The sequence below is a fragment of the Diadema antillarum genome, unplaced genomic scaffold (genome assembly GCF_040938485.1).
Source record: "Diadema antillarum isolate AM-2024a unplaced genomic scaffold, OU_Dant_1.0 seq00000802_RagTag, whole genome shotgun sequence".
NCBI classification, from domain to species: Eukaryota; Metazoa; Echinodermata; class Echinoidea; order Diadematoida; family Diadematidae; genus Diadema; species Diadema antillarum.
In genome coordinates, this window is record NW_027271684.1 from 929,819 (window position 1) to 951,692 (window position 21,874).

The 21,874-nt window shown below is 38.4% G+C and overlaps 1 protein-coding gene across 1 annotated transcript; it reads left to right on the forward strand.

The window, feature by feature from the left end:
- The first annotated feature begins 1,087 nt into the window (after positions 1–1,087).
- LOC139739517 (lanosterol 14-alpha demethylase-like) lies at positions 1,088–15,353 on the forward strand. Its single transcript, XM_071650121.1, has 11 exons — positions 1,088–1,547; positions 3,219–3,323; positions 4,093–4,269; positions 4,837–4,963; positions 5,472–5,528; positions 7,992–8,155; positions 9,245–9,445; positions 10,736–10,801; positions 11,557–11,652; positions 13,606–13,718; positions 14,728–15,353. Exons 1-11 carry the CDS (start codon positions 1,407–1,409, stop codon positions 14,972–14,974), a joined length of 1,494 nt encoding a protein of 497 aa, XP_071506222.1. The 5' UTR covers positions 1,088–1,406; the 3' UTR covers positions 14,975–15,353.
- The last annotated feature ends 6,521 nt before the right edge of the window (positions 15,354–21,874 follow it).

Sequence of the window (21,874 nt, forward strand, 5' to 3'; positions counted from 1 at the left end):
ATCATACATACATTTATAATATATATATATATATATATATATATATATATATATATATAAACGGATGGCATCATGCAATCCCACCGCGGACACAACGTGATTTATAGAATATGTGATGAATCTACATACTAATGGAAGTGTCTGATATTTGAAAGAAATCACATTGCCTCGCGCCAAGTTTTCGCGGTCATCTGAAGTCGATATTCAACAGCAAAGCAATAACAATTCGTGCAGTAGAGCCTATTCACATCATCTAATTATAAAATGATTATTCAATGTAGAATCACTCTATTGATGCAATCTGAATTTCATCAGCTGGGAGGCCATTTCAAAATGTAGATGCTGTTAAAGCAGTTCTTGCTGTTTTCTTCTTCTTCTTCTTCTCCTCCTCCTTTTAGTAGAGTGGGTATAAGGTAAAAAAGACCCGTTCCCCGTGAACGAGCAAGACATAACCAGCTTTTATAATACAAAGATCCAATAAAGAATATGAGTAGCGTCAAATGATTAAATCATGTGTTTGTGTTTGTGTTATACAGAAGAATATTTTTCAAAGATTCATAAGTTATATTGAGGCTTTTATCCAGAAGCGTATTTTCTTTCTTTTGTTATTTCTTATATTGGGAAGGGATTGAGAGAGAAGCTTCCCCTGTAATAAACAATAATCCTTAGTAAGTAGATTATTATGAATTGGATTTGATTGGTCAAAAGTTTCGTGGTAGTTGACAAAGTAATTTCTGCAAAGGGAGACTCAACACATCATCTTTCAAACCCGTAATCGCATCTTCAGGTGAAGCAAACGCGAGGCGAACCCGTGTAATCATAGAAACCCCCCTACTCATAATGGACGTACCCGCACCGTCCGAGGGTTCTCTACGGTCAAAGGGTACACATCGTACTATCAAGGGAGGCGAGCCACCTCATGCATTGTGTGCGTGAAAAGCGTCTGCTAGGCGATCAGTGTGCGCTCGTTATCGCACGATTGAATGCTAAATCCGTGGGATACTACATGTACCGATTTCCCGAAGAAACCCGCTCCGTACGCGACGCGTTCACGAGCTAACCCTCGCTGTTCAGATCGATCGCCAAGCCCAACCGAAAGAGTGACATCGACAAATACTTTAAAAATAAAACACAGGGATAGATATTGGATAGATCCGAAGTCACTATTCCACAAGAGGGAAGACAACATTGGCTTGGAATATAGGCCTATAGGAAACAAAGTTTGGGTTGGTATTTCGCAACCGGCGGCTTTACGTGTCATCCACGAGTGTGTCTGCTGTACTCAGCCGGTAGCCGGTGCGGTGACAGTACGAGAGAAAACAGGGGCCGAAAACAGCATCGACTTCAAATCAGCTTTCTTGAGTCAATTTAGCCAACACGAAGCAGTCTAAACAGTCCTATACAAGATGGCAAGTTACCCGAGCTTCTTCGAGTCAGTCGGCGTCATGTGGGGAGACATAAACCTGGCAACCATGATTCTTGTCTCAACAGTCTTTGTCCTCAGCATTGCGTGGGTCTTCAAGAAACTGCTGTCCGGTGAAGCGAATGTAAGTTGTTCCCTAACCCCCCTCCCCCCTCCCCCGAGGCTCCATTCATTGCAGCTTTTTAGTAATTTCCCTTGTCTTTGACCGGCTTAATTGGGTGTGTTGAGTATGAGCTGAGGTAGGAAGGTGTAACTTTAGCTATTAAAAGTGCAAGCTCATGCTCTTGCTTAATAAAATTTCAATCACACTGCAAGTGCAGTAGATACCACCTCAGCTGTTGTTAAAGTTAACCAAGGAGGTTCGAGAGATGGAGTTACAACTGACTATAGTATTCGATCAGCTGTCAGTTTTCTATGGATGGACAAAAGAATTCCACAGGTGCATTTGTGCCTTTGATGTTTGATGCTTGAAGCCGCTGTCTTTCTGAGCAATCTGAAGATTCATTTTTAATGCGAACATAATATCGGGTATATGCTGCTCGTTTAAATGCAATGAAATTTCACCTAATGATAAAGCATATAAAACAAAAGTCAATTCTGTTCGAAAATATGTGCAAAAGTGTAAATCTGAGCTGTATTTTGTGAAAGTTTTTGAAATTTTACCCTCGTGGAAAGCCGGTTTTATCACTTTTCTCCTTATTTCCGCAAAATGAAACTATTATATGGTATCATCTTCAAGTATAGTTCTTTATAAATTAATATGTCAGATTAGCGTACAATCACGTACATTCGAGTAATTTTGATATCTATTTCAGCAATTTGAGCAATTTCTATTCGCGCACTCCCTTGCCTTTACCATTGTCTACCGCTCATCGTTTGTAAGTAGGGATAGCGAGAAGTAATTACCATCACAAAGACATATCTTCCTTGGAAAATGGCTGATGATTATGCAATGAGACACGAGTCAATTGTCTTCGCATCTGAGCGGCAGATCCAGTTTGACACATACTTCAAATATTTTTGAGTGGTGGCTTCAAGCATGGGATCAAAGCGAATAAGACTGATGTGGCTCCATTTCTCGAACCTCCTTGGTTAAACACAGCAGGGTGTACTGTAGACAGAAAGATCCGTCTGTCCGGAGGAGTCTTTTTTTTTTTTTGACCTTATCGCTCTCCTCCTGTATAAGGAGGGGATCCGTGAAGCCAGACGCAGTCTCCGCCGAACATTTCCCCGACAACCAGATACAGACTGATCTTTCGGTCAAGGTGTAGGTGTATTGACACGCTCTGACAGTGACAGCGAGACTGATAAAGCCCCATGCAAATAAATCATGAATTAACAAGTAGACAGAAAGATCCATCTGTCCTGATCCGAGAGTCTTCTATTTTTTTTTTTTTTTTAAATGTTATCGCCCTCCTAGGACTAGGAGGAGATTCCCCGAAGCCAGATGCAGTTGATCTCCGCGGAACATATCCATCCCCGACGACCAGATAAAGACCGATCTTTCGGTCAACAGTTTTTGGGGCATCTTGCTGGAGTAGATCTATTTGTACAGGCCCTAGACTATATCGTATCATCATCTAACAAGTCAGTTTTTGACATCTGAAGAGAGGTAGCACAAATAACAGGCAAATACTTAGACCCGTGATTGTTGGAAGTATCATCCAATCACAGTTTTACCCAATATGTAGACCCTATTATGATTACGTTTCACTGAATGCAAGGTCTTGTTCCAATGTGCATTGTGCATGTATACAGATTGTATAATCTATATCTTTTACTATTCCATCTCCAGCCGGCAGCACTTCCCCCTCGCATTCCATCCAACATACCATTCCTTGGAAAGGCCATAGAGTTTAACAAGAGCCCCATTGAGTTCCTGGTCAACGCATATGAAACGGTAAGTTTTTACCAAGCCAGATCTAATATTTAAATTTTTTCTGATTATATCGATCATGGTAATCATATGTATTTTCAAACAATGTTGAATCTGATTGAAGTGTAAGATTTGAAACAAAAGTATAAGATATGGTGCAGCCATACCTGTGGTCTATGTAATAATTGAGAAGTGTGTTATTTGAAAATGAAATACAAAAAGAATGTATAATAATATTCCTATTAATGCAGATTGATCTGAATATATGTTACAAGGAAGAATACATGTGACTATGCATCACAAAACCAACAAATTAATGACATTTTGTGTCGAGTTGGTTTTGTTGCGACTGATTAACAAGTTGTCCTACATTGATTGACGTACCAAGCATCAAATTGATAAGTGTTTAGTAGTAGCCATAATAAAAATCATGGGCAGACATCTTGCTTTTCATGTGGACTCACTAAATATACTGAATATATACAGTAGGTTCACCTTTGTAGCTGCAATAATCACTGATTCCAAAATGCTATTTAGAAAGACAGGAAGAAAGTGAGAAAGAAGAGATAGCCAGGGAGTTTGCTCCAGGGCAAACCAAGTGGTAAGTACCTGCCCTTTGTCTTCAAAAGTAGACATTCATATTGGTCATTTGGTTTGGGCGTCACAGTGTGTCCATCACATAATGTTATAGTTCCATAGCAGATGCAAGTACCATTGTAAGAGATCACCTTGATATGAACATACCTACATGATAGCAAACTCCCCACCCCCCTTCTTTATTTCTTTATGCTAGTATGGTGAAGTTGTGTCATTCACAATGGTGGGGAAGACGTTCACATACCTCTTGGGTTCCGAGGCCAGTGCCCTCCTCTTCAACAGCAAGAATGAGCAGCTGAATGCTGAAGAGGTGTACAGCAACCTGACGGTGCCCGTCTTTGGGAAGGGGGTGGCTTACGATGTGCCGAACCAGGTCAGTGCAGTGGTTCTTTCTTGTCAGTTGTGTTTAGAACATCCCTCTTTTGGGGGACTGAGTATAGAGACATTGTCACACCCATCAAAAGTGGAAGGATGTGTGGTGTATTTCATGTACCATGATGGAACAGATAGTAAAATATCACTGGCAAGTATGATCACAAGCTGAAGACAGCTTGTTGATTAGAAACAACTAAATTCCTTTTATTCAACAGAGATACAGTGTATCAAAGATCTGTAACATGAAAGTCAGATAAGTCAAAGATCAAACAGAATCAAATTTTCATAATAGACCTCATCTTCCCTTATCAGCAGAGGGGTTTGCAATAATTATGATTTTTGATTATCAGTGTCCTGCCTTGAGCAATTAACATTTGAAAGTGCAGGTCAGTGACATTTCTGCAAAAACAAAACTCAAGTAGAAACCCTCCATGTCAGTGTATGTAAGTATGTTAGGCCTTTGTGGGATGGTGTGTGGAAAAAAAATGACCCTCAGTATTGATATACGTGTAGATGGTGAATAAATCTAGTAACTAGACATTCCTCAATTGTCTGTACAATGAAGGTGTTCTTGGAGCAAAAGAAGATACTGAAGACTGGTCTCAACATCCAACAGTTCAAGCGTCACATCCCAATGATTGAGGAAGAGACGAGGGAATACTTCAAGCGATGGGGTGATAGCGGAGAGAAAAGTAAGAAAGAAATGCCCCGTTTCTGTGGCAGCCTCTTTTGTGTGTAAATATTGACAAGCCCATTATTATTTGAAGGGAAGTAAGAGTGAATACATGTATTCTTAATTCTGTCGGCTTATTTGTTTTGCCTAAAACTTTCCTCTGGCCATTTCTGATACTAAAGTACTAGATGAGATGACATGCGTGCTCAATGATCTCCCACTCGGCTACTGATAATCAGAAAATCAGCGTCTTACTTCAATTTGCCAATTTGCATCTAAGAAGTACGTCATTAGAATTGTTGTCTTGAATTTTCTTTTCATGGTAGTGGTAAAAGAATCTTGGATGCACTTGTTTGATTGTTTGTTTCAGGGTTTTAGGACATGAAAGTGTAAAACTTTCTTTGCTTGTGTGTGTTCTTAATTTCTATCAGGCTTTTTTTTTCCATTTTTGTGATGGAAATGATAATGATTGTTGTGCTTAATGTCAACATCTACTATTCGACAACATGGATTTGCTATTTCTCTAGATCTCTTTGTTGCACTGTCTGAGCTGATCATCTTGACTGCCAGTAGATGTCTGCATGGTAAGAAAAATCAACTATTACAAAGTAAACACTCACTTTGACATTATACCAGGGCTCAACACTAACTTTCTTCACTGTTAGCCCATTTGGGTCACTGAAATCTTTAAATCTGAAATTTTAGTGACCCAAAAAAGAAATGTAGTGGCCCGAAATAACAGAAACATAATAATCCATTTTGAATCATAAGTTCCAGATTGGGCCACCAAAAGATAGCTCTTGTGGAAATTTGGTGGCTCAGCATCAATCTTTAGTAGCCTCGGGCCACTGCTAATGTGAGACCCTGTATATACATATAATCTTTGACTGCTGTAGGTCTTTTTTCAAGTGGAAGTCAGACAGTCATTGCACTGTATTTAATCAGAGATATGAAGTCATACTTTTTCATGTTTTTCTTGTACAATTAGATTTGACCCTGCATCACAAAACCAACAAAATATCGCCAGGCACAGATATTTAGTCAAGGGAAGATTCTAAAAGAGCAGACTCTAAGCTTTAGAATGATATATAATTCAATGGAAATGGACTTTCCTAACCTATGTATCTAAATGATGGACAGAATGTACACTTTGGGCAAGTGTTTACTGAGAAAAGAGGCTCTGAAGTTGAGGGTCTATTCAAGCACTTTTAATCTCACTAAGCTCTGCTCTGTGCAATGAATGGGACAAAAATCATGATGTAACTCTCCATAGCAACCACAAGGAATAGATTATTGAATCAAGTTGAAATTTTGCACACTCAAGAGGCACATTCTATTCATGACCCATATCAACTTTGAAAGTAGTAGCATCATCTTTTCAAAAGTTATTAAAGTTGAAAGTGAAGAGTGTGTAAAGTTGCTTTCTTTCTTTCTTTCTTTTCTTTTTTTTTTACTAAAGAAATGATATGGGAACCTAGGACATCTTTGTGTAGTCGCACTATTCTTAAAAAAAAAAGAGGGGGGGGGGGTAACTTGTAGAAGATTTGCCAAAAAATCCACACAATTTCCCATTCGCTTTATGAGCCATACAGAGTTGCTCTTTCAGAATATGAAGAAAGCTAGAGACTGACACGTTTGACTCCTCGCACATATTTTGAGTCGTAACATACAATCAGGGCATGCAACTTTTGGTTGGTTTATGCACGGTCACAAATAGAGCTCGTGAGCTGTGCACTTTCACAGCAGTGTTTAAAACACATTGTTAGAGAAATTAAATAGCGCCGCCGCTGTTTGAGTTTTTACAGTTATATGGGATGGGGAGGATTGTACAGGCATAGGTGATTTCTTTTTGTATGGTATAGGAATGTGCATTATGAGTTTATACCTTGCACTACTCACTTCTGTAGAACACCATGGGAAAAAGGTTCTATCTATAGTATGTGACACATTCAGAGCAAAATCATGTACAAAGGACGATTGCTCTGGTAAAAGCTAATGACCTCACAGATCTGATTATAAGAGTTTATCATATTGTTATCAACAGAAGACAGTACACCGAGGAGACATTGAACTCCAAGGGTTATATCAAGTCAGTAGTAAATTTTAACTATTGGTGGCAAGGCACAATATTGTCGCAAGGCAAACAGATGAATATTTGTTTTTGAGATAGTGCACCATTATAGAATGTTCACAGAGTGTGCAAACATGTAGTAGTGTTGCTTTTTTCTGGTCAAGTTCAGCTTGTGTCACTAGATAGCACATGTTTTACTGAGTGCCCTTGTCTTGTCTACTTGCATCTCTGTGCAAAGTCACAGCTCAAGGAGAGGTACCAGCAATTGTGAATGTGCCTGATGATGGTAATCATTTCTAAAGTACAGTGTACCCATTGTCTATGGGAACTTGGCAAGCTCTGAGGTACAATGTATAATGAAATTTTAGAATCTTAAAGAGAAGAGATCTCTGTGTTTAACACTATTCTTATTTGAGTGTTTGTTCATGAGTATGTTTTGTTTTGATTTTTTTTTTTAAAGACCATCATTCCAACTCAGGAATAAAAATTTTTTCTTCAGAGTGAGAAGCCTTAGTTGCATTTATAAGAGTACAGTAGATGACTTTGATAAATTTAAAACCTATCAACTCCTTTCATGACTAGCCATTATGCTAGCTGTTCACATGAACAAATTTCATCCCACACTTCCTTGCATCTGTGATAACAATTAAATGTTTTTGTTAACTGTAAAAGTCAATATATGAATGGACGTTCTCAATACCCCCCCCCCAAAAAAAAAAAAAAAAAACAAAAACAAAAACTCCCATCCTCTCGCATGACTCTGGATTTCTCCCACTCTAGCTGTGTGTCTCCAGTTTTGTTGTATTTTCTCCCACTTAAAATTTAGCTTTCTCCCTTCCAACTTAAGTTTTGTCATATATTTTTTGAAAATAAGGCTAAAATACCACCCGGAGAATCTTCCATTTGAGAGACGCTGAGGATTGGAATCTCTGAACAAATGCTCTATCTGAGTTGTTTTTGTTATAATGTGTTTCAGGCAAGGAGATCCGTAGCACTCTAAATGAGGAGGTGGCCCAGCTTTACGCAGACCTGGACGGGGGCTTCACTCACCTGGCCTGGCTGGCTCCCAGCTGGATCCCCTTCCCCAGTTTCATCAAGCGGGACCGCGCCCACAAAAAGATCAAGGAAATATTCTACAAGGTTAGCTCGTAAGGCTTCAGGCACGATGCATCTTATGAAGGGTGATTGCTTTTTGACTTGGTAGTAGTATGTTATGTTGTGGGTGGCATAGGTAGTCACTGTAGGCCTTGTATTAACCCACTAGTCTCAAGTATATTTGGCAGGTGTCTATGGGAAATGTGTGTCATAGCAAAATCAGCCCATCGTCAACGGGTTGAAATTTACAGGTAGAGATAAAAATGAGATCTGCATATTTTCTCCTGTCATCAGAAAAGTTGGATACCATAACACGTATAATTTCAGTGTTGTTTATTACATTTCGCACAGATTTTGCTGAAGGACAAATGGCATTTTTTCATTCCATGGCTGTGCTTCACAAATGAAAATTATTTCAACCAATTGCCTAATTTGTATGATTTTATAAAAACAACTTAATGCAAGAATTTCATGACTTTAGACATAGTCCCTGTAGACTTCAAGGCATACTATGTGTCATTTTAAATGCAGACAAATTTGAGGCAATTTCCATCTTCCATTTGCAAACAGAAACTTTCATGTCATGTACAGCCTACACTGTAGATAGCGGAACCCGAAATTTCATGAATATCATGAGAGCCAAGATTTGCCAAACTAAAATGCACTCAAATGTTCATATCTGCACTATAGGCATTGAATGCTAGAGACAATGCATGAAAATTTCATGCCTTCAAAAAGGCTGTCAGCTCCATAGCAAAACTTTTCATGCCGCAAACATTTCTAGTTTTACAGTATTTGTCATGAAATATTCTTGAGTTCAGGAACAAATGGAATGAAGTGTTGAACTGTAACATGGCAGTATATCAGTTTATGAAAGTACTCAAACTCTTCCAAGTTACCTTCACAGTGAAAAAATGTAGCAACCCTGACACCTTCTTGGGGCATACCCAAGGCTTGCCCAACCTGGCAATAAGAAACACACACACAATTATTCAAGAAGTACCAAGTGTAATGAGGTGAACAGAAACAAAGTACATTGTAATCTCTCACTTTTTTTTTTCCGTGTGGGTTAGATACCATAAATGCTTTGACACGGATTGATTGTGATAATTTCCCAAACTGGCTACCACCTAGGCAATTGCGAAGCGACGTGAGACGGGCGTTGAGGACGACATGTTGCAGACGCTGATCGACTCACGCTACAAGTCAGGGCGCCCTCTATCAGATGAAGAGATTGCTGGGATGTGCATTGGCCTCCTTCTGGCTGGCCAGCATACATCCTCCACAACCAGTGCCTGGCTGGGATTCTTTGTGGCCCAGAACAAAGAACTACAGGTTGGTACATTGTACACCCATCCCCAAACACACACACACACACACACACACACACACACACACACACACGCACACACACACACACACACACACACACACACACACACACTAGTTGGCTGTTGTAGATTTGTATTCACTGTGTTATTTGTGTGTCATTCATTTTTGCCCAAAGTTTGTATTGACTGTATTCACCCAATGTTAGGTTGTAGTCATTAACTCTTAATGTGTCCCGTTTTCATGCCCGACTCGATCATTCGACGGCGTGCCAGCTTCACATATTCTACTCAAACCTACATACCCGCCTAAAACGATTGGTACGTAAATCGCCAAATGCCGCAGTACAGTGAAAGCTTTACTTGGGATTCCATTCATGTCACGTACATGTCAAAATTTTGAAAACAGAATGTTTTCCCAAAGCATGACTACATTGCTGGTTCAGAATGATGTGGCACACAGGGGCTTTACACCATGACACAAAAAGAACTAATTAGATATTGAATTGATATTGTTACACACTTGAATATAAGGCATTACTAGTGAAACCATGGAGGCATTGGTTAAGACTTATTAAGACCTCTGAAACTCTCTTGCAAATAACTTCAGCAAAGAGATGAGGGGGAAAAAAACAAAGCAAAACATATATTTCTGTTCCAGAGCTTCGAAGAAAAATATATCCCATTGAAACAGAAAATTGAAGGGGTCGGTGCAATATAGTGCTAACCCACACAAAACTCATTTTGAGATAATCGCTGTTGAATGTTTTGAAAGTCCATACATTGTACATTATATAACATGAATGAATGCATTTTCTACCATCTTGTTGGTTGAATTCAAATATCATATTTTCACGGAGGTTAGAGTGAAGGATAAGGATTATGAAAATGCATGTAACTCAATTTTGACAGAAGTGTGGGTTAGCACTATATTGCACCCACCCCTTCAATTATAATCTGCAAATGTATTATGTGTAGTGCATGACCTGGATGTGACAGTAACCAAGATTACACAGGTGTGGAGGCATTCATCCCAGTGTATGGGAATCCAATTTGGAATGTAGTACTTACCAAAATCCAACACATCAGCACTTCGATCATTGAAGTGTTTATCTCCAAAGGAATTTTCATTACTTCCGTTTCCATAGATGCTTGTGATGTGTGTGTGTCAGGGTTTTTACTTTTGTTGAAAAATTGTATAACTATTGATATCACATCTGTTCTTTTGCAACTTATTATCATGTCGTGGGTACCTTTCATGACACTGTCATTTCATGCGTCTTCCCCCGTCTCACAGAAGCGTTGTATTGCTGAGCAGGAGAAAATCCTTGGGGACAATGCAGCATCTATGACATATGAGCAGGTCAGTCAGAATTATGTGTGTAGTCTTTGTTCAGACTTTTCTGCCAGTCTTTTTTTTTTTTTTTTTTTTTAAAGAGAGGACAAATCTACCTACTCTAGCAAAGGAAAGCATGTGACACAAATGCTGCTTATGGTATATGTGCCATTTACATTGACATTGGTATAATTTCATTCAAAATTTGGCATCCACACAGAACATGTTAATAATTTCATTCAAAAGTATGATACCCCAACTTTTGGCTGAATTGTCACTTCCTTTTGCCGGAACTCATGATTTGTGTTTCCAGCTAATGAACTTGCCCCACTTAGACATGCTTGTAGATCACATTATTTTATTCTTGCAGTCCTTGCTAGTTTGAAATGGTCAAGTGTAGAGTGAGTCACCATATCCTACATTTTGATGCAAATCATAAAGACAGTCATTATTTGAAGGAAAAATTAAAATTACTTTCACAATGCAATGACTATCAGCTCGCCATACTCAAAGTCATGATATAATGATTTCAATTCAACTCAATTCAATTCAATAGTTTATTCATTTCCATCTAAGAAAAAAAAAACATGATTCAAAGCAGTACAAGTTGTCAATTTGACTTTCATTCATCTACAATGTTAAGGTCACTGTTGTTGTCATTATAGATATGAATGTCATTCATGTCTATAACGTTAGAGCGCTGTTGTTGTTGGGTACAGTAAAGCCTGACTTGCAAATAGTTGTGTCCTCATTTTGTCTTTGTTTTTGTTATTAATATTCAGATTAAGGACATGCAACTCTTGGATAACTGTGTGAAGGAGACCTTGAGGCTCCGCCCTCCAATTATGACCATGATGCGAGTAGCCAAGTCTCCACTGGTGAGTACAGAGACAATTTCATTGTGAAAAACATACGATGATAATAATTACAGTGTTGTCTCTACTCCACTTTTCCACTTGCTTGACGCATGAAGTACAATCATACAACTTGTATCATACATAAAACTGAATTACCATGTTTTTGAGGATTCAAATAAAGTATAGTAATCAGAACTCTCCTAGCTGGGCGTTGTGGTGTGCACCTGTAATCCAGCTACTTTGGAGGCAAGGGCGGGGATATGGCTTAGTCAGTAGCGCATCTACCTTCATATCCAAGAGTACCGGGTTCGATTCCCCGAGTCTCACTGAGCAATGTTGTGTGTAAGCATTCTGTCCCCTCTAGTAAGAGGCAAAACACTCTGTCCTCAGATAGGACATTAACTCTTTATGTGCCACGTTCGCACGTCCGGCTCAGTCGACGGCATGCCAACTTCGCATATTCTGCTCAACAAACAAAGCCGCCAAAACCGATCGATAAATCGCTAATTCTGCGGTACAATCAAAGAGTTTCTCGCGCTTTTGTTCCTCCCACATACGGCTTGCATTCTATGTGGTGATTGACTATCAAGCGGTGTTCCCAACTAGATTTGCGTGTACATTATAAGTGTCTGTCACTATTTTATTTGCAAAAGTCATGCCTTTACAGTAATGTAGCAACTGGTAATTCAAAAGAAAAAATGAAAATAGAATTGTTATACATTGTATATAGAAACAAAGTTTGGCATTCCTCTAACTTTGCTCTCTATTATGTCCAGCTTAACAGAAATTTGTAGAAGTTATACAAATTGGAAAAACAGAATTCTTTCTTAAAGCATGACTACCTTCATGTCTCGGAATAATGTGGCACACAGGGGGTTTCCACCATGGCACATAAAGAGTTAAATGGAGGTCCTGTGTGTGTGTTAGCCACGACACACACACATAAAAGATCCCACTTCATTCTTTAATCGCAAAGAGCAGGGTGCCAACCCGATGAAGTGGTCCACCTACCCACCCACACAAGGAAATAGGTGAATGATGCCGACCCTTGTGGTTCGTCCCAGGTGACTAGCAGTAGTCAGCAAACGGGATCAACCAGGCACACAATACCATACTCTCGAATGAATGAAGAACTCTCCTAGGTATTGTGTAAAACACACTGCTGCGAAAAAAAGGATAACACACTATCCTTATTACATGTGTACCTCCTTGCTATTTTAATTTTTACTCATTTCTCGCCTCCGTGTTGTAAAAATTCAATGAAAGAACAGTTTGCTTTATAATTAGTGTTAAAGATTTCAGATTGCTGCTGGCACAGCAGCTTTTTCATTCTTTTGCATATAAAATTGCATCCATGACATGAGATATGCAAAAGGAAGCATTTTCAATTGTGAAGCCATTCATCAAATGGATGTCAGGGTCCCTTTCATACATTTCATAATTACTTGCAGTTACACCATAGCACATTTGAGTCTGTTGGGTTGTCATTCATTGCATGATTATGCAATTATTATATAGATTGCATATTGGCATGCACTTATGTGATACTGTTCTGTTGATTTGAGGTATATATGTCTTAAAGCTGTGATGCATTCTGAAATGGCGAGTACTGTAAAAGTGGTTTCTTTCGCGGTGGTTTTATTTTCGCGCTTTTCGCGCATTGATGTTGAACCGCGAATTTAACATCATGCGAAGATGTTTTGAACTCGTCGGTTGTTACAATGCTATCATTACCGACCGCGAATTTAAACACACGCAAGAAAGTCATCACCGATGGAAACCGCGAAAGTTTCTGTAAGCGAAAGAAACCACTTTTACAGTATTTGTAATAACTCAAAACTCTTGCTTTTTCAGTTACCATGCATTGAAGGGTTTCTGTTTTTCGTGATGAATCATGTTATTGTCTACTGACTTATTTATCGTCATTATTATCTTTGTAATTTTTTTTTTTTTAACTTTCTCATCTCTGCACAGACCTATAAAGGTCTGACCATTCCTGCCGGTCATCAAGTGTGTGTTTCTCCAACGGTCAACCAGCGTCTGAAGGACCACTGGATGCCAGATCCCTTGGACTTCAATCCTGATAGGTCAGTTGCAAAGAAATCATTCATGACCATGCATTTCCAACTTTAGACTAGTTACAGCACTCATCTGTGCCTAAACCAAGATTACTAGTGTTATTCTATGTACATGACTATAAAACTGGCTTTATTTCATGAGTGCAAATTTGTTGATTCTGGATTTTAATCTTCAACTGAGCTAAAGTTCCAGCTACTGGAATCTTGTATGTATTTTGAATACATGAATTTTTTTTTTTTCTCTTCAAAATCACTTATTGATTGAAGTAAGAGAAGTGTCGAATAAAGTCCATTATAACTGTAACTACTGTGAGGTGCCATATACTAACTGGAATTAACTAAAGCTTTATGTCTTTCTCTTTTTTTTTTGCCTCTTCAAACAATTGGGCTTCTTTTGTCTCTTGGTTTTTGGGTGCATATTCTTTGCTGCACTTTACATGAAAAGAATGTATATATCACTTTTAAAGAAATGTATGAGGTGTTTTCTTTTGTATATTCTTGGCATGCTCTTTTGCAATACTTGTCATAATCAAAGCCTTTGAAATTTGAATATTGAGAAATGTGTGTCGACTGAAACATATTAGGATGATGCTTTTACTTTCTGATCTACAGTAAGATTTAAAGAACTAGTACTGAAACCACTTGTGAAATAATCAATTTGTCAAGCTCCCTCATGTTTTTTAGTAGCAGTCGTGGCGTCCGTTATTATGTACTGTGATGGTGAAAGGAGTAGATTGCCATACCTTTTAGATCGTCAGAGGATGCTATGAAAGGATTGATGACTTACCCATTTATCTGATTAGGAGTTACTAGGAGTTAAATCTTATGACTTACCCTCAAAATGAGTACTTTCATTTGTTTTGCATAAATAGATTGATATTTATGCACATTCAGTCACATATCTGGGACAGAGTCAGGGTCACACATAGGTCAACAATTTATTTTGCATTTCAGTTGTAACATTGATATATACTGCCTCACCCATTGATTAATTGTTCATTCCATTTTCTTCGTTTAGGTTTCTGGATGATAACAAGTCCAACAGTGAGAAGTTTGCCTATGTTCCCTTTGGGGCGGGGCGGCACAGGTGCATCGGCGAGAACTTTGCCTACGTCCAGATCAAGACGATCTGGTCTGTCCTGCTGCGCATGTACGAGTTCGAGCTCGTCGACGGCCACTTCCCAGAGATCAACTACAACACGATGATCCACACGCCCTTCAACCCCGTCATCCGGTACCGACGAAGGACAGAGGCATCATCGTGATGGTGTCAATCTCGAGTTGCCCCACCTGGTTCCTCTCTCCATTTATTCCACAGTCCTACAGACATTCAGCAACTTGTACTTTAATGTATTTGGATGCATGCCTGAACAAAGGCTGTCTTATGCTTGTTGTGAGTGCCTCTGTTTTAGGCAGGGGCTATTAACCCGTTGAGGACGGGCTGAGTTTGCTACAACACTCGTTTCCCATAGACACCTGCTTGAGTATACTCGTGACCCGTCCTCAATGGATTAAAGTTGTGTACAACTGAGTTTGTTGGTGTGGCTGTCCATATTTATCATGTGAGTCACAGTTTTCTTGACAATACATTATGCCATATGTGTATATGTTGTGCAATGGCAGAAAATGTGACCACCTCAGTTACCCATGGACACCCAGAGGTAACTTGTATACATATGTTTGTTAAATGTAAAGGTCTTTGCTTGGCCAATCATATTAGTTTGATGCATAAAGTTCTGCTCTTTTTCTTTTTTGTGTGTGTACAAGATGTTAAATCAGGGGACTGCCAATAGCATGTCCTGTCCTAGGGAGCTTAATTATGCTTCTGAGATGATAAAATTTGTCATCATAAATGATATGATCTTGCACAGAGAGTGCCCAGTTGGGGAGTAGTTCCTATTTTTTACAGGCTCTCTGCTTGTAAGATGTGATAGACCTGGTAATCAACATGGCAGTCATTGCGTGAGTTTAGCAGTTAGTTTGTCAAGATTCTGGACGTATGCAGAAATGAGGATGCCAGAGTCTCTGTTGACATGATTCCATTTGTTGCTCATGGTTTATCAGCAATTTCTGAATTAATGCTAGCAGGGGGACAGTGTGATAGTTTTTGTTCTCTTTGTTTCATACTTGCATTTAGAATACAGAATTCCAAGTTCTCAGATGAGGAGCAATATGAAAGCACAGAAGCTAAACGTGTGTGACTTTAGATTTATGCTGTCAGACTTATTTATGAGGAATGTCATTGTCCCTATTCATTCAAAGTCTAAGAAATGCATACAGTTACAAAGGTATGTATGCATTCTCAGGAGTATGATGTAAACAGGTACACCATTTGAACATATACGGTAAATGTACTGATAAGAATTTCTTTATGACAGGGTTTTTAATTTACAAAACATATTGTGTGTCATAGCCATTGTAAAGTTTGATGGATTGTTGGGTAGTACTGTAAAACACGATATATTCGCAGCATGAACATTTTTTTTTTGCGAATTGGTGCCGACAACCTTTCTCGTGGCATGAAATTTTCGCAAATTGCCACTGGCGTCCAATGCATATTGTGTAGGCAAGAACTTTTGTGTGCATTTTTATTTTGTGAATGTTGGCGCTCGCGAAATTTGTGAAATTAAAATGCATGCAAACATTTCTAGTTTTACAGTACATAATTCCTGTTTCTAGGCAGATTTGTTGTGATTTCATACCTTCATGGAATGAAGGATATTGATAAAGGGAAACAAATCGAAGAAAACTCACACCTCGGTGAAGGATATTGTTGAGTATGTATGCATGTACTGTGGCTGGGTCTATGGAGACTGTATTTTTTAGGAAAACCAGGTAATTGCTACCAGATGATTAAACCAGTTTACATTGCCATTCTTTTCTTGTCACAATATTGTAAACGTATGTAAGTGTGAAATATGTAACAGTGTGGCAATTCTTGTATTTCAGGGCAAAAAGTACAAATGTTGTATTTACTTCCTTTTGTCCATGTGAACTCATCCTATCGCTGGTGAAGTAAACAAACTCGAAAACAAACTTTGTTGCGGCTACTACTAAAACACTGATCAATTCAGTGCTTATTAATGTTGATGCAGGGCAATTTGTCAATCAGTTGCAAAGTTTGTCATACTACTTTGAATACGATAGTAGTCATACATATGTGGCACTTCTTGAGTAGTTTCATTGTAGGGCATAGAAGACAAATGAAGAAAAAATATTGTTTGTTGATGAGCAGAGTAAAACATGGCAGGTGGATATTCTTGGTCAATTCTGTTTCAAACTGACTCATGAAGTCTGCTATTGTTGCATACATACTACCTTCGTTCATGCCTCTGCTCATCTTCAAAGCTGCAGATAGTCTATATTATGCATTGGTCATTATCTTCTCGCTGTGTCGCTGTTCAAAATTACAGGAATAATCTTCAGCAAACTCAACGCTTTAGTTTGCTTTATGTGTACGTTTGTTTACGTATAATGTGTTTGCTTTATACTAATGGTTCTCAGGAGAAATAACATGGATATATTTGATAATCTGTGGATTAGGGGATGTGCATAATGTTACTATGCATTTTTAGCAGATGAAGAATGGTATATTGGGAGGGGTGTCACTTGTTTGAAATGGACAGTTCAGTTTCTGCTTATTCACTCAAGATCCTGCTCCAAATTAACAAATACATTTATGTTTAAGTTAATAGATTTTTTTTTTTTTGTTTCGGGGTTTTTTTCTGCAAAAATTGCTTACACATCGTATTATATCTAACAGACCCTAACAGATCTGGAGGCAGCTGTCTATATTCATATTCAATGTACATGTACAATGTACCAATTGATGGAACATTAATTTTTCGTATTGGCCGTTGAGGTTTTCACTATGACCTCTTTTTTCCCCCCTCTCTTTATCTTTTTTTAAAGAGATTTCCTCTTAATAAAGCTCTTGATCAATGATCACAAAGGTAATTCATGCGTGTATGAGTTTTGCAATGAGTCAATGTTCGGAAATTCTTGATGAGTAAAAAGAAAAAAAACTGAAATGGACTGGACATCGGGAAACTACACAATTGAACCACAAATTAAGCGTGACTACCCTTCATCATTATGCAAATTTGATGACATACATTTCTCTCACACTATAGCATATATATTTTGTGTCTACTTCTTACTCCAATGTCTCAGAACACTCAGAGATTCCCCCTTAAACCATTTCCCCTTAAACCATTTTCCCTTAAACCCTCTGCATATGTGAACCACAAGTACCAAGTACTAGCCCCACGAGAATTTGCCCTTTCTCATATTGGGTTAAAACAAGACCCATGAACAAGCATTGTGCGTAAATCCTAGTACATGTAGGTGAAATGTAATGGTATATACATTGTACATTGTATATGATAAACACATTAATAAACAAATACAAGTCGTACATAAATGATAGAAGTATCGACGGAATAGACAATTGTTCCTTTAATATGCATACATAATTATTGCTATGCCATAACCAGAATGACGAGGAGAACCCTTTCATAAAGAATACAATGTACGGGTACAAGTGTATACAACAAAATTGTTTAATTGGGATGAAGAGCTTCCCCGGTACCACTGTGTATGACCCACCTCGCTTAATATAGGCCTGGAAAGCTAATTATGGAAACAAAAGCTAATTTGAGGAAGCTAATTATGGAAATAAAGTTTCATTAGTTAAGAGAATTTTCCCTACAAAAACAAACAAACAAACAAACATATTATTTTAGTGATCAAACAAATCCTACTTTACGTGATTGGTTTTCCATACAGCATCATGAACGAGCAATTGACTTAAATCTTTCAGAAATTAGTAACAAGTCAAACAAATGCGTTCTTCTTTAAAAAGTACAATTTTGACGAGTTTTCTTTATTAGGTGATACGCTATCAGCGTATCACCTATTGTGATTGTCAAAATTTCTCTTTTTTTTTATTCTTCTTTCTTTCTGCCACATTTTGTGTCGTCAATATCTCAACAATGACATTACGGAATAACATGACATTTTCAGTCAACATGTCTCATAACAATATCTAGCCACAATAAGGTTTTCATGACAGTAACATATCTATGACGTCATCTAGGCGCCATTTTGTGATTTTCGGACCTTGTCACATGATCGATCATAACTTCATAACTAGATATCATTTCTGTATCATTTTCGGTGGACATAAAGTTCAGGTCACGCTCTATCTTACATTTTAACGCTAGTTACCCAGGTCATCATTACGCGCGCGTTTGCGCGCGTCAAAATTTTAAAAGGCTCAAAACGACTTCCCAATGGGAAATCTCGAAGTTTCAGACAATTTTAAGCGTTTCAAACATTTTCTCGCGTGCGCGTCCGTCCGCGCAATTTCGCGCGCAGAGGGCGTAACTAACATGAAAATGCAATTTTTTTGACCGATTTGGATTTCTGATACTTTGAGTAACAATATTCATTGATTTCCGATCGATTTTGACCTATAACAAAGGAATGCACTGGCGTCAAAGTTGAAATTCCGCGCGCGCGTCTTTCTGCAAATATAGTGAAAAAACATGTCTTTGTTTATTTCGCCATAGCTCTTTAAATCGTCCATTGACCCTATATTTCTCTTGCATATTACAAAAGCATATGAATTGGAAATAACGTTTCAAGTACCGATATTGCCAGGAAAACTCATGACGTCATCATATCATCATCTGAAATCAAAAAAGTGGAATTAATTTTTTTGAGGTACTGTTTCTGACATTCATTTGCTCGTATCTCTATTGTTTAAGCTTAATATTACCCCAAATTCAGATATGTTTTGCTTTGAACATTTGCCTTTCAAGTTCATGTCATGGTTTTAAAATTTGATGACGTCATCATACTTTAAATTGTGATTAAAAGTAAAGACACAAAATCGGACAAGTTTACGTGTTATGTCTATGGGAGGTGATTTTTTTAAAAACCATGCATTGACTTGACAACGTTTTTAAAGCACCTTTACCTCATCTGATTTTACTTCATTTCCTCTGAAACATAAATGTGTTGTAGCTGAGACAATAAGCTTTAGTAATCATGCATTTTATGTTTTCAAATCTCCTCATCAGGTTGATAATTTTGTAGTTTAAAACTGAAAATGAGAATGCAATCTGTACGGAACGATTCCCAATTTTTCTTTGCAACTATATATTGATCGAATCCACGCTGCCACTTGTGGGAAGTTGAATAGCGCCATCACAAGTCCACACACTCACGATAGAATTTAGATTTAAGTTTCGCACTCGATCTTCAGGACAGCCATGTGGCATAATCGGTTAGCGCGCTGGTTGTTCATAACGCCATACCGGAAGGCGAGAGGTTCGACTCCCGCAGGACTTTTATCCGTTCTTTCTTTTTTTCTCTTTTTATCGGCAGTTCAGCTTTACTCCGATGTCATTTATCGTATTATTTTATCAAGTGTACGTAACCCGTGAACACGGCTGCTCTATTTCCCTTGTTTTGTATTGGAGTTTGGAGATTGGGTTTGCTTCATTAATTTTGTCACACTTAATGTTGTAAATTGCCCCTTGTTACAGTGTCCCGCTTACCACCTTTCGTTTGCTCTTTCCTTTTCTTTTCATTGGTTATTGTTATACTGTAACAGGATAGGTCGCAGGAACATGTACGTTTAAATAACTGGCAGGAATGGGAGCTGAATTGATTAACTCTAGTCCAGGTGTATGGCGTCTCGCTCATCTCTTTGAAATTCCAGGTTGTTATTGTTTGACCCAATAACGGAGTTGTAGACAGGTTTTATGTTGCTATAGCGGTATCTTGTGCAACATGAATAGAAGGCATCACTGTTTAGTAGTAGTAATGAACTTTTTCATGTTGTAAATGATATAAAGATATAAATTTCATATCCAATCTTCGGGACAGCCGTGTGGCTTTATAGTCGCTTAGCGCGCTGCATGGTCATTATGCACTACCTTAGGACGAGATGTTCGGGACCCGCAGGACGCTATTATTATTTTTTTTCTCTCTTTCTTTGTTTTTCTTGTGGCAGTTCAGCTTCATTCCGATGTCATTACCCCACGACACACAGGCACTCAAGTTCCCTTTTTTGTCGGAGGCTGGAGGTTGGATTTGCTTCATTTATCATACGTAATGTTGTAAATTGCCCTTGGTATACAGTGCCCCGCTTGCCACCTTTCGTTTTCTCTTTCCTTTTCTCTACGTTTGTTCCTGTTACACTGCACAAGACAGGTCGGAAAATAATTTACATAACTCAACTGGAGCAGGAATGGCAACTGAATAAATTAATTCTAGGCCAGGTGTATGGCGTCTCGCTCGTCTCTTTGAAATTCCAGGTTGTTATTGTTTGACCCAATAACGGAATTGTAGAGGTTTTATGTTGCTATAGAGGTATCTTGTGCCACATGAGTAGAAGGCATCACTGTTTAGTAGTAGTAATGAATTTTTTCATGTCCCTCCATGTCAATTATAGTGTGTTCAAAGGGGTTGTGTGTCTATCTGCCAAAGAAAAGGAAAACCTTATTTTAGTCATGGCTGTTTCTCTATACGTAGCCGTAGGTAATGAGTGTTGTTGGTATCTGAGCAGTGAATAACGCAGCATCAGGCTAAAATCCCCCTCAGTTATACGCGCTAAGCGTTCAATTTGATATGTCTTTATTATTTTATGTAGTCAAGCACTGCTAATGGAGTTACAGAATTATGTTATGACACCTTTCACTGAAAGTTTGTAAAGCAAAGTTTATGGACAAGGCAAGCAATTGTACATGAATAATACCAATGATTTCAGAGGGAAATGATGGTATACCTAAATGTAAGGGTATCATTGCTTTGGAATTGCTGAGACAATAATCTTGGCACGAGGGCTTCCACTTCTAATAACTGATCCCTTTGAAGATGTGTCGGTCACGGGTGATCGTCATGATTCATCTTTCACGTAGAAGCTTACGTTCCACACTCTTGGTTCGAGAAGACTTACCATCATACTTCAAATTGTTATTAAAGGTAAAGACTCAAAATCAGACAAGTTTACGTGTTATGTCTATGGGAGGTGATTTTTTTTTTTAATGTGCATTGACTTGACAACGTTTAAGCACCTTTATCTCAGCTGATTTTGCTTCATTTCCTCTGAAACTTTAGTATGTTGTAGCTGAGACAATAAGCTGCAGTAATCA